The sequence below is a fragment of the Neomonachus schauinslandi genome, chromosome 15 (genome assembly GCF_002201575.2).
Source record: "Neomonachus schauinslandi chromosome 15, ASM220157v2, whole genome shotgun sequence".
NCBI lineage: Eukaryota > Metazoa > Chordata > Mammalia > Carnivora > Phocidae > Neomonachus > Neomonachus schauinslandi.
Genome location: NC_058417.1, coordinates 8814819 through 8827537, shown reverse-complemented (window position 1 = coordinate 8827537; position 12719 = coordinate 8814819). Strand labels below are relative to the sequence as shown.

The following is a 12719-nucleotide window of genomic DNA, read 5'->3' as shown; positions in this document are numbered from 1 at the left end:
AATTAGGACAGCAGCTGGCCGGAGAAGACAAACAGGGCAAGGGTTTCAAAGAGAGGGAGACATCGGGGAGGGTTATTGTCGCCTTTGAGAGTACAGTTTCACGAGGGCCACTGGGTCCAGGAATATAGGGGCCACCTCCAGATGAGCTGGTCGCAGTGCAGGGCGTGAGCAGGACCATTGTGGAATACACGGAGCAGGGACCATGGGGGGAGAGTTGGAGGGTACCAACTGGAGAATGCCCAGGTGGGACTGAGTGAGAGCGTGGTGGTCAAGACACGAAGTTTTACAAGAATTTGGGTGACACTGGGGTGTGTCTCCAGGCCACAGGAAGGTGGCTGAGGAAGGGGGGGAGTGGTGGACAGATGCGGAGAATTGCAAGTGCAGAGGTCAAAGTCATAGAAGAGAGGAGAATTGTCAGAGCATAGGAGAGGAGACCAGGGAGGAATCTGGGTTTATGTAGTTTGGAGGATCTTCCTTTAAGAAAAAAAGAATATAAAATCAGGACTCCCCAACACTGCCAGCGCTCCTCCCTTGCAAGGGAGACACTCAGAAACTTGAATTGGTTTGCTTCTTACTAGCAGGAAAACATCTCTATGACACTAGTAAGAAGATAAAGAGGCAGGACATACTGATGTGAGGAGGGATGTAAGGGCCATTGAAACCTCTTGGCCTCACTTTTTTTCAGAGTTACACACACATGTGTGCTGGTAATTATTTAACAATCGGTGGGGGCTGTGTGTGGGAAGGAGGCTCCGATTTGTCATATTTGCTCATTTCTGTGGTGTAAATACTCTCCGCCTGGCAGATTTCACCTGGAGTTGGGAAGAGACACACACAGTCAGCTCTCCAGAGATTCCGGGGACGGGGCTGGGGTGGGGGGAGAAAGGCCCTCAGAGAAACCACCTCCCCATGGGAGAGGGCAAGGTGGGCCTCAGGCCTTAAATGCAAGAGGCCTCAAACATTTGCTTCTCTTCACACAGACGCTGCAGGAGATCTTCCAGACTGAAATGACCATAGAATCCATCAAGAAGGCCATCAAGGACAAGTCTGCCTTCCTGAAGGTGGCTCAGACCAGACTGGACGAGCGCACCAGGAGACCCAACATAGAGCTCTGTCGGGACATGGCTCAGCTACGGTGAGACGGAAGTGGGCCCTGAGCAGGAGGGGCAAGCTCGGGGCGCTCCTTGGGGCAACCCACCAGCCCCATGGCGGCTCCATACTCTTTATGAAGGCGCTTCCTTCTGCTTTCGCACTGGTCATATGGAAGAGCACAGTAAGAGTCATTGTGTTGGAGCCTTCTTCGGAAGTGTTAATAATTATTAATAATGGGCGTAGAATTTCGGTTGGGGAGGATGAATAAGTTCTGGAGATGGATGGTGGTGATGGATGCACCACAGTTTGAAAGTACTTAATGCCACCAAACTGTACACTGAAAAACAGTTGAGATGGTAAGTTTTTTGTGTTATGTACATTTTACCACAATTTAAAAAAAAGGGAAATGGGTATTAAGAAGGGCACGTACTGCATGGAGCACTGGGTGTTATACGAAAACAATGGATCGTGGATCACCACATCAAAAACCAATGATATATTGTATGGTGACTAACATAACATAATAAAATTAAAAAAATAAATAAAAATAAAAAAGGGAAATGATATCAACACCATATACAAAAAAAAAAAAAAGTGATAATAAACGTGAAGCCTCATTCAGTGGGGCCGATGTGGCCTCTGGGTTTCTCTGCGCTTCCCTGGGGTCTGGAGTTTCCAGAATATCTCTCTTATAAGCAGCAGAGTGCATTACTTGCTGTGTGGTTTTCAGTGCCTGGGACTCATCAGAAAAGGGACTTGTGGTACCAGCTCCACTGACCCCTTTCTATTTGCTGTCACCCATTTGTTCTCATTGGCCTTTTTTGGCATTTATATCTACTCTCCCCATTAAGACTATCCTCATGGTCCCCTAGGGCCCCTTCAGGGTCACTTCAGTTTGTTCTGTTCTCACTGGAAATCGAAAACAGCTGGACTTCATCAAGCACATCCCCCCATAGACATGGCCACAAGACTCTCATGCCGCCATTTATCCACCAAACACTAGGCATCTTTTATCATGATGATGATTTTAACTTTGAACATTCCTTTTAGGATGGGCTCCTCAGGAATCGGGCAAAACTCCCCCCCCACCCCCACCCCGCCGACGTTCTGGCTTCATTTCCAATTTCCCAATATCTGTCAGCTTGTCTTTTCTTTCTGGATTTCTCCATGGCTTTTCTCAGGTCATGAAATGCTCTGTGCAGAAGCAAATCAAATTTATAGCAACTGGAGGAACAAAGGTGCCTCACTTGAACTCCAAATTCTTTCTGGTGCCGTGGGGAAATGCCACTAGTCTCATCTCCTACCTGGTTCCATGATGGGATTCCCTCATCATCACAAAGGATTGATCCTAGGGATAAATCAGCTTTGAGCCCTGCCAAGGAAGCAAGTGTGGATTTCTTGGAGGGTAAGGGAGATCCTTGTTGCGCCAACAACAATGAAGACAAGAAAGATGGTGAAGTGGCAGGAGTAGAGTAAGCTGCCATATATGGATCTCATTCTGTGCTGAGCTCCATCCTCAGCTCCTTACACTACCTCATTCATCGTCTGCATTTCAAAAATAAGGAAACTGAGGCAGAAGCATGTTGCGTGACATGGTAAGTGGAGGCATGGTTTGAATTCTTGCCTGCCCCACTGCAGAGCCCTATCCAACCAAACCAACCGTTTGCTTCTGCTTCCCCCATCTTTCACACGTATGGTGCTTTTATCATCCCCCTATGGTGCTCCCAATCCCATCCAACCTCCTCAGTGCCTTTATGGAGCGAGTCAGCAAAGCAGATACTGTATCCCCATCTCTCTCTCATAGAGGATGAAACTGAGGGTCACAGAGGAGATCTTTACAGCAAAACGCCCTACCCATACAGCATGCATGTTGTCTGTGTTGGATGCTAAGAAGCATGCTCTGGCATATATGCCAACGAATTAGCTGCATTTCTCCTTGTAGAGCTGTTGTCTGGGCCATAGCCATATAGGTGTGCACCCATGCTGGCTAGACATTTCCCCAAGTGGCTTCCAGAGAACCCCTCTTCCTACACAGCCCGTTCATTATTTAGGATTAGCTGTCCTCCACTCCAGAGACCCGTCTGCAGTGTCCACGTGCTTCCGAAGAGTGTGGCAGTGAGTACACGGCCATCTGGCCAGTTAGGATTAGATCACGAATTGTGGCTTTCTGCAAATCATATTAGGGGAAGTTGAGCGAAGTTTTATTCTCTGAGTTTCTGCAGAGTCACCAGAAGTAGAGACGGGGATCCATCAGTTGTTCAGACTGGCATTGGACAAACCCGGGGCTGTTTTTTAAAAGGGTTTTGAGTAGGGGCTCCTGGGTGGCTCAGTCATTCAGCGTCTGCCTTCGGCTCAGATCCTGGGATCGAGCCCCGCATCGGGCTCCCTGCTCGGCGGGAAGCCTGCTTCTCCCTCTCCCACTCCCCCTGCTTGTGTTCCCTCTCTCGCTGTGTCTCTCTCTGTCAAATAAATAAATAAAATCCTTAAAAAAAATAAAAGGGTTTTGAGTAGTGGTCTAATTTGTTGTTTGAGTTATCAGACAATAGGCATTGAAGGCTGCTCCACAGAAGCCGAATTATTTTTACTTTTTCCCCCCTTCACAGCTACACGAATTTACTTTCCCTTTGCTTCCTATGGAATCCATACTATGTCCATTTCCTCTGCCCCTTTATTGACTTTAGGACAAAACCTACTTTTGTTTCTGTAAGGATTTCTTGTTCAAGTATTGTTGCCAAAAAGACCACAGGCTCAGGGGAGCGAGGACAGAGAAAAACGGCAGTTTTCATTTCGAGACTTTTATTTTCATTTACAGTGTTCTGAACGGGTCCTTTCAAAAGCAGTTCTGACCATTTTTGGCATTTTTGGTGGCAGGCCACACCAGGTTCTGCTTTGCTTCAATAATCTTGGTACATTTAGGGCGAAAAACAAAAAAAACAAAAAACAAAAAACAAAAAATAAAAAACGACGGTAGCTTTATTTGTATTTGAATGCAAAATGTTTTTTTCAGTTCTGTAATTTCCCCCCAAAATGAGCGGTTTCAGCAGAACAGCTCTCTGTGATCTGCCAAGAACAAGGAAGCCGAGGCAGAGATGTGGCCTTGATGGGTGAGAATGTGTTTCCAAGGGCACAAGGGGAGGGGAGTACAGGACCCCCCAGCCGTATTCACGCAGGAGTGGGAGGAAGGGTACTAGCAGCCTGCATTTTGTAGATCTTTTCCCTTTCCAAAAAAATAGAAAATCAAAAAAATTTTTAAAAAAAATCATTGATCTTTCAACATCTGTATTTTCAAAAGTTCTCTACCGGGATAAATTTTCCACTAGACTAGTGTTTGTCAGCTAGGAGTAAGGACTCATAGATCATTGTGCTCTGTTTCCTGCCTCTGGGTTCAGGGTTCCTTCTGAAGCCAGAGGAGTAGTGCAGGGGAAGGTGAGAGGCGGGCCCGGTGTGATTATACACAACCCACTTCCATAAACCCCATCCCTGGTACTGTTGTAGCAGCCACCCCAAGTACCTGTTTCTTTGCCAGTGATACTTTATACCCTGGGGTCTTCCAAGAGACTTTCTTTTTAATCCACCTTGGATCGAAGCAACAACAGAAATGGGCTTTTAGATCGGTTCTCGGATTTTGTGTTTACCAATAGGAGACCAAAGGAAACTTGAGGCACTTAGGTTTCAGTTCCTTCCCCCGCCCCATTGAAAGTCTTTCTGTTTTCTTAACAGTGCAGCTTCTAAGATGAAGGGAGATGCTTTGTGTGGATGCGTCTTCACAGCTTATTGTTGCTTCTGTGAGCCTTTTGTGAGCACCTTGCCCCTTTCGGGCTGCCTGCAGGTGTCTTGGGAGCAGACCCCTCCAGGCTGGTATAGGTGGGCACGGCAGAGCAGATAAATTTGCCCCGTTGCCCTGTTGTGGTGTTGGTCTCTAAAGGCCAAAGAGAGTTTAAGTCCCTCAAAATTGTGTTTCCTTTTGGTAAAATATTTACCGCATTCTTTCTGGCTTTAAAAGTAGCATGATAGACACTGGGGAGGGTATGTGCTCTGGTAAGTGCTGTGAATTGTGCAAGACCGTTGAATCTCAGATCTGTACCTCTGAAACGAATAATGCAATATATGTTAAGGAAAAAAAAAGAAGAAGAAGAAGAAGAAGGTAGCAGAAGGGGAAGAATGAAGGGGGGGAATCGGAGGGGGAGACGAACCATGAGAGACGATGGACTCTGAAAAACAAACTGAGGGTTCTAGAGGGGAGGGGAGTGGGAGGATGGGTTAGCCCAGTGATGGGTATTGAGGAGGGCACGTTCTGCATGGAGCACTGGGTGTTATGCACAAACAATGAATCATGGAACACTACATCTAAAACTAATGATGTAATGTATGGGGATTAACATAAGAATTAAAAAAAAAGTAGCATCTGTTCATGATAGAAAAAAATCAGAAAAAGGAAGTAAAAAATAAAACCCATCTTGATTCTTTGTGCCATCGAGGGATAATCGAGGTTAGGGTTTTTTTGTATTTGCCACCAGGCGTGTTAAAATTGTGATCATGCTGCTTATGGGATTTTCTGTCCTGACTTTGTCTTTATTTTTTTTTTTAAGATTATTTATTTGAGAAAGAGAGAGCGAGAGAGCATGGGCGCATGAGCAGGGGAGGGGAGGAGAGGGGAGAGCAGGGGCAGAGGGAGCCTGATGGGGGCTCCATCCCAGGACCCCGAGATCATGACCTGAGCTGAAGTCAGACACTTAACTAACTGAGCCATCCAGGCGCCCCTATCTTGACTTTTTCTTTTTTTTTAAAAGATTTTATTTATTTATTTGAGAGAGAGAGAATGAGAGACAGAGAGCATGAGAGGGAGGAGGGTCAGAGGGAGAAGCAGACTCCCTGCTGAGCAGGGAACCCGATGCCAGACTCGATCCTGGGACTCCAGGACCATGACCTGAGCCGAAGGCAGTCGCTTAACCGCTTAACCCCCATCTTGACTTTTCAAATCAACACCATATTGTGAGTTTCTTCGCCCATGGCAATTCTCTTTTTTTCCAAAGTGTTGCTTGCATTGCTTCCATCATGTGGCTAGAACATAGGTTGTCATTAGGTATGAATGCTGTTTCCTCTTGTTTTCTCATACTACTGCTCAACACAAGATAACACTGTGAAGAAATTATTCCTTTATTCTTCTATGTCACACGTTTCACCGTATTTTTCCCTGCAAGTTTTCTTGTTCAATTTCACAAGTAAGATTGAGATGCTTTCTGATATTCAAATGAATTCACCGAATACAGATCTCTATGGAGTCCGAAATGAGAACCCCCTTCCCTGCCCTCTTGTCTCCCCTCCACTCAGCCTAAACAGCGGCTTCTGATTTGGTGCATCTCCTTAAAAATGTGCCGTTTGTCCTCTAAGAAGAAGAGAGCATGGAGGGTTTGGGGTAGAAAAATTGTTGCTTTGGTACCATCTTAATATTCTGTGAGAGCCCACTTCGTGCCGAGCACTACATGGGCCCCTCTGGTGGGGTTGCCCAATTTTGCAAATCGAAACTCAGGATGGACAGTAAAATTTGAGTTTCAGGTAAACCATGAATGGTTTTCGGTATAAATATATCCCAAATATTCAGAGAGACAGAAAGTAGAATGGTGATTGCCAGGGGCTCAGGGGTATGGGGAGTCAGTGTGTCATGAGGACCGAGTTTCAGTTTTGCAAAGTAAGGAGTTCCGTGGATGGACGGTGGTGATGGTTGCACATCAGTGTGAATGCAGGGAATGCCTGCTGGAACTGTTCACCGAAAAATGGTTAAGACGGTAAATTCTCTGTTGTGTGTCTTTCATCCCAGTTAAAAAAATACTTACACTAAAACAATTGCACATGTATCTGAAATTCAAATTTAACTGGGCATCCTGTGTATTAACCTGGCCACCCTACACGGTGGGGATTACAAATAGAAATGGTCTTACCCAAGGGGGTCCTGGATGCTGAAGCCAACATCCCGGGTCTCTGCTTCTGTCCTTTGCTTGCAGGGAGCTCAGACGGTAGGGGCAGGAAATGGGACCCAGTTCCTTATTATGGCCAGTGAGACTCCTTATTTCCTTCTTAGTTTCCTGGATAACTGTGCGAAGCTTATAAACACATGTGGGCCGCGTGCCTGTGGGGAGGGAAGCTCATCAGTCCCCCAGCTCAGTTTCCTTGTCTGTGAAACAAGGAAGCTGGGCTTGATGACCTCTCACATTTATTTTCCAGCTGCAGAGTTCTGTGAAGCTAGACTGTTGCCTTGGTTTAATAATAATTTTAACATGGCCTGGATATTCTTCTGTGCTGGTGAAAACCCTTTCTATCCCTAAGGACACACATATCTTTATGTGGTCGCTGTTCTCTTTACATTACTGTATGTTTTATGTTTTATTTTTTTTTTAAGTAGGCTCTACGCCCAATGTGGGGTTTGAACTCATGACCCTGAGATTGAGAGTTGCATGCTCTGCTGAATGAGCCAGCCAGGCACCCCTGTATTACTGTATATTTTAATTAATTCCATGCACCTCCAGTCTGCTGATAAATGGATTCCCAAATAAAGAAGACCTTAATATTGAATCACTAGTTACAATTTGATAAATTTGAGTTGTGTTTTTGGCTGACCAGAGTTAGGCAGGGGAGCAGCATGGTAATTAAAAGCAGCTGATGGGTAGTTCCAAGCAAAACTGTAAGGAGAGTTATCTAAATTTCTTATACCTCAGTTTTGTCATCTGTAAAAGGGGATAATCGTAGTATCTACTTCATGGTGTTGTTATGAGGATTAAATTGTCTGATCGTGTAAAATACTTAGAATAATATATACATATATATGTGTATATATAGCATATATATATACACATATATATGTATATATATATACAATATATACACATATATATAATAAAGTAGTTAATAAATGTGTTGCTATTATTATTATTGTCTTTTTATAAACTGTTCCCTAATTTTTTTCTTAAGTGACCACATAGTCATCTCTCCTCAATATAATTGGCCAAATCAGTGGGTAAAGGAGCCCCTGCTTAATTTCTCCCCAGGAAGAGAAAGACTTTCTAAGTATAAACACAATGGAAGAAATCACAAAGAAAGAGAAAGATTTGGCTTACTGTAAAAATATTGAAATCTTACATATAATAAATACGTCATAACCAGAATTAAAAAGGCAAAAAATGAATTAGGGAAAACATTTGCCAGAAGCAAAGCAGACCAAAAAAAAAAAAAATCAGTATGCCTAACATGGAAAGAGCTCTTTGCAAATGAGTCAGATACCTCAGTAGAAAGGGAGCAAAGGAGAGAAGCAGTTCACAGAAGAAATGCAACAAGCAACAAGGCCAAGAGACACCTGTTTGCTAATAATCAGGGAAATGAAAATTGAAACAGTATTGACTAATATAATTTGAGGAGATGCTATAGGTTTTTTTTTTTTTACATTTTTTTTTTATCCTTATGTTAATCCCCATACATTATATCATTAGTTTTAGATGTAGTGTTCCGTGATTCATTCTTTGTGCATAATACCCAGTGCTCCATGCAGAATGTGCCCTCTTTCATACCCATCACCAGGCTAAACCATCCTCCCCCCCTCCCCTCTAGAACCCTCAGTTTGTTTTTCAGAGTCCATCGTCTCTCATGGTTCGTCTACCCCTCCGATTTCCCCCCCTTCATTCTTCCCCTCCTGCTACCTTCTTCTTCTTCTTCTTTTTTTTTTCTTAACATATATTGCATTATTTGTTTCAGAGGTACAGATCTGAGATTCAACAGTCTTGCACAATTCACAGATGCTATAGGTTTTTCCATGAAATGAATTTTTTCTTTTTTGTCTTAATGAAAAAATGTCTTTTTTTTTTTAATCATCACAGGGTAATTAGAACTATTAGAACTACAACCCGTTTCACTGTTTATACAGCCGATTTCAAGCCTTATCCTGTTCTATTACGTTTTCGACAATTACAAATATATTTAGTCTGGGAACTTGAGGCATTGCCTTGGGATGTTGCTGGGGGGCAGGGGCATTATAATTTCAGGAATGCCCCATTAACTAACCCCTCCCACTGCTATTGTGCTGAATTCTAGCCACTGAGTAAACTTGGGTGTCCCCCCTCTTCCTAACCATGAAAATAATTCCGATTATAAAAATGTAAGAAAGTCCAGCTAAGCTTTGATTTTTCCCATTTTTATTATTTAAAAAAATGTCACATGTTTACAAGTTTTCCCTTTTTAAAAAATACCATAATGCATGTGTGTGTGTATGAAAACTTGATGGTAAATTTGATGGTGTCCCTAAAATATGCTTAGTTTGCCTTTTGGATTCTGGGCGTTGTAAATGGGAGTGGCGCTGGCCTGATTCTAGAACCACAAGGAAGCCCAGTACTGCTTCCTCTGCATGTTTGTCCTGACGTTGGGATGACCCGTGTGCCTCTGGGAGCTCCGTGTGCACTCAGCCCAGCAGCTTCCAGTAGGACTTCAATAACCCTGCAGGCCCTTAATTCAGCGCATAACCAGCCTGCAGACTGTGACTTCTGCTAATCTAACCTGATGCCTCTTTCCTCACGCAGCCTTGTCAACGAGGTGTACGAGGTGGACAGCACCATCCAGACCTTGCAGCAGCGCCTGAGGGACGCGGAGGACACCCTGCAGTCGCTGGTCCACACCAAGGCCACCCTGGAGCATGACCTGGCCGTCAAAGCCAACTCCCTGTACATTGACCAAGAAAAATGCATGAGCATGCGCAAGACCTTCCCCAACACCCTTCGGCTGGAAGGCTTCTGTTAGGGGACCCCACCAGGAGCCAGCAAAGTGGAACCACAGCCCTGTGGCAGCTAATTTAAATGGAGTGCTAATATCTTCACTTATTAAAGGATTGTGTTGATAGAAATGTAAACAACGGCCTGTCTTGGAGAGTGTTTTGTTTACGTCCAAACCTTCATTTTGTACTATTTACTAGGCTTCTGAGCTATGGTAAGGATATAAAGAAATATAATCAATCTAATAGAGAAGGTAAAAAAAAAAAAGATTATTTGTATTATTCTTGTTGTTCTCTGTGTAACATGAATGGGCTGGAAAGGAGAAATGTATTTCCTCTAGGCGGTGGGGGCAGGAATCACAAATAGGGTGGATTTTCAGCTCTGCCTCAGAGGAAACCCAGAGGAAAGGAGAAAGGCCCTTGGGTATGTAGTGGTTGGAGGTAGTCTGAGCAAAAACAAGGGTGAAACAAATACACAGTGTATTTGGAACAATAATGAGACCGGTTTGATTGTGATTCATAATGCAGGGTATATAACATGGGGAGGGCTTCAACTCCAGGTCAAGGAGTTGGGGAGAGCTGACGGACACCTCCGAGCAGGAAAATGGCCTTATGAAATTGCGATCGAGCAACGATATTAGAGTGATGGCAGTAGAAACAAAGAAAGGAGAGATGCAAAACATATTCTAACCAATCAACAGGACTTGGTGACTCTTTCCGTGGGAACTGAGTACAAAGGGGTCCAGGATGACAGAGGCGTTGACCCTAGATGGGTTGCAAAATGGGGCATTGCTTAAATTCCAGGAGGTCCTGTGGTATCCTAGGGGTTATTGCTTAAAATAACTTTTTCTTTATTATAAATGAAAAACATTTGCATGACATATTTTGGAAATGGAGAACACACACACATACCAACTCCTAAAAAGCACACGTTATCATAACACCCAGAAATGGTCACTGAGGTTTGTCAACATTTTATTTTCTGTGCTCTCAATTCCTTTGCTTTGACTCTATGTGCATATAATATTTATCTACACATGTGGGTATTATGTAATGTTTATGGTTATTTACATATATAAATATGTCACTGGCTGTTTATCCACAGCATCATTTTTGAAAACCTTTCCTTTCTACCTCCAAAAACCAATTCATATTGCTTGTGGGAACTTGAGAAAATACAGACAACAAAAGAAGAAAATAAATGTCTTCTATATTTCTAAACTAACTAGGTATTTTGATATGCATAGATTTTTATTTCTATATTTATACACTGGTGCTCCTCTCAAAATCAGAATCATTCTGAATAAAGCACCTACTATGTGTCCGGTACCATTCTCAGTGCCTCATTCACCTCAACCCATTTATGCCTCTCCACTTAATCATATGTACATTTTCCATGTCATTAAACATCTTTTCACAACTTCATTTTAATGGCTTTTTGACATACCATTGCATGGAGGTTCTAGAATGTTCTATAACCAATTTTTTGAAAAAAAGCTTTTTTACAGTGTGTTGTCATATTGCCCTCTTGAAAATTGTGTTATTTTGTACTCCTGCCAGCAGTCTATGAGAGGGTGTGTCTTTCTGCATCTTTGATAACTCTTTCTGATTTTTTTTGTTTTTTACCATTCAATACTATAAAAATGATCTTAATTGCTTTAACATCTTATTCTTTGGACCCTAATGATGTAGAGCATTGTTCCCTGGGCCTTTGAATTTTTTCTGTTAATTGCTTGTTTTCGTTATTTGCCTATTTCCCCTGAGTATTTATCTTTTTTTTTTTTCCATTTATTTGTGAGAATTCCCTGTATATCAACCATAGGACACTTTCGCCATAGGTACCAAACATGGATTCTTTATACGGCACTCGCCCTTACATTTTATTTATGGTTTTTAACGTACAGAGGGTGAAGTGTACCAATGTTTCCATTATGGTTTATTTATGCCTTTGGAGTTACACCGGGAAAGCTCTTCCTCATCTCAAGATTATTTACTTGTAATTTCTTCTAATTCCTCTAGTGTTTTCTGAACTTACATTTAACCATCTGGAATTCAACCTGATAGGATGTCGACAGCATTCTGGCTTTGAATCCTTTGACACAGAAGTCCTGAGATGGGGGGTTACCAGAGGGAAAGGTTTTCTGCCTGTTATCGTACTTGTCACTTAGGTGTAGCCCCCTCTCTCCCATTAGCTAGCTAGCATCTCTCTGTCTATCCTCTCTGCTCCTATCTAAGCACTGTTGATTAACCCCAAACCCCATCTCTCTCTCTCTTTCTGTTCCTTAAAAGTTTCTCAGACCTTGATTAGTCAACTTCATGAAACATCTCAAAATGCTAGTAGAGTTGACATAAACATGGTAAGCTTGGACCAGGGGTATTTTTGTGGTCTCAGTATATCATTTTAGAAATCAAATTGTAGGTTTTTGTCCTTCTCCCTTCACTTCTAATGGAAACAAAGATCTATAAGTTCCACTCAAACACTTAGGCAATGAGAGTAATCAAGTGTTGATAGTCATCACTTTTAGACGACAGTAAGAATAAACAGAAATCCCACATGTCTCTAAGTTGTTATATGTTTCAGGGAAAATCTTACCGACTTTTTCCATGAATTGTTACCTTTTTTAAGGACTATATGCCTGTGGAGTTTTTTTCCTTAAACATACGTTGTTGGCATTGCGAGAACGTGTTGGGAAGAAAACATAGTTCAGACACAGAAAAAGGCCAGTTTTCCTGTTATTTCGGTAAACCGTGGGCAAGGCTAAGTTCCACAAATAAACATTCGGTTACTAGTCTTAAATGTTGTGGCCACTTCATGAGGATAAATATTCTAATGCTGAAATCCACGAACAGCTAAGAATCACAAAGTGCGATCCTGTTT

General features: G+C 42.8%; 1 protein-coding gene across 1 annotated transcript in view; it reads left to right on the top strand.

Annotated features, from left to right (window-relative positions):
* Nucleotides 1-9979, top strand: part of TEKT3 (tektin 3) — a 31980-nt gene extending 22001 nt beyond the window's left edge. The window contains exons 6-7 of the mRNA XM_021694786.1: nt 981-1135; nt 9654-9979. Of these exons, the coding sequence (XP_021550461.1) occupies nt 981-1135; nt 9654-9870 (372 nt within the window). The 3' untranslated portion in view covers nt 9871-9979. The remainder of the gene's footprint in view (nt 1-980; nt 1136-9653) is intronic.
* The last annotated feature ends 2740 nt before the right edge of the window (nt 9980-12719 follow it).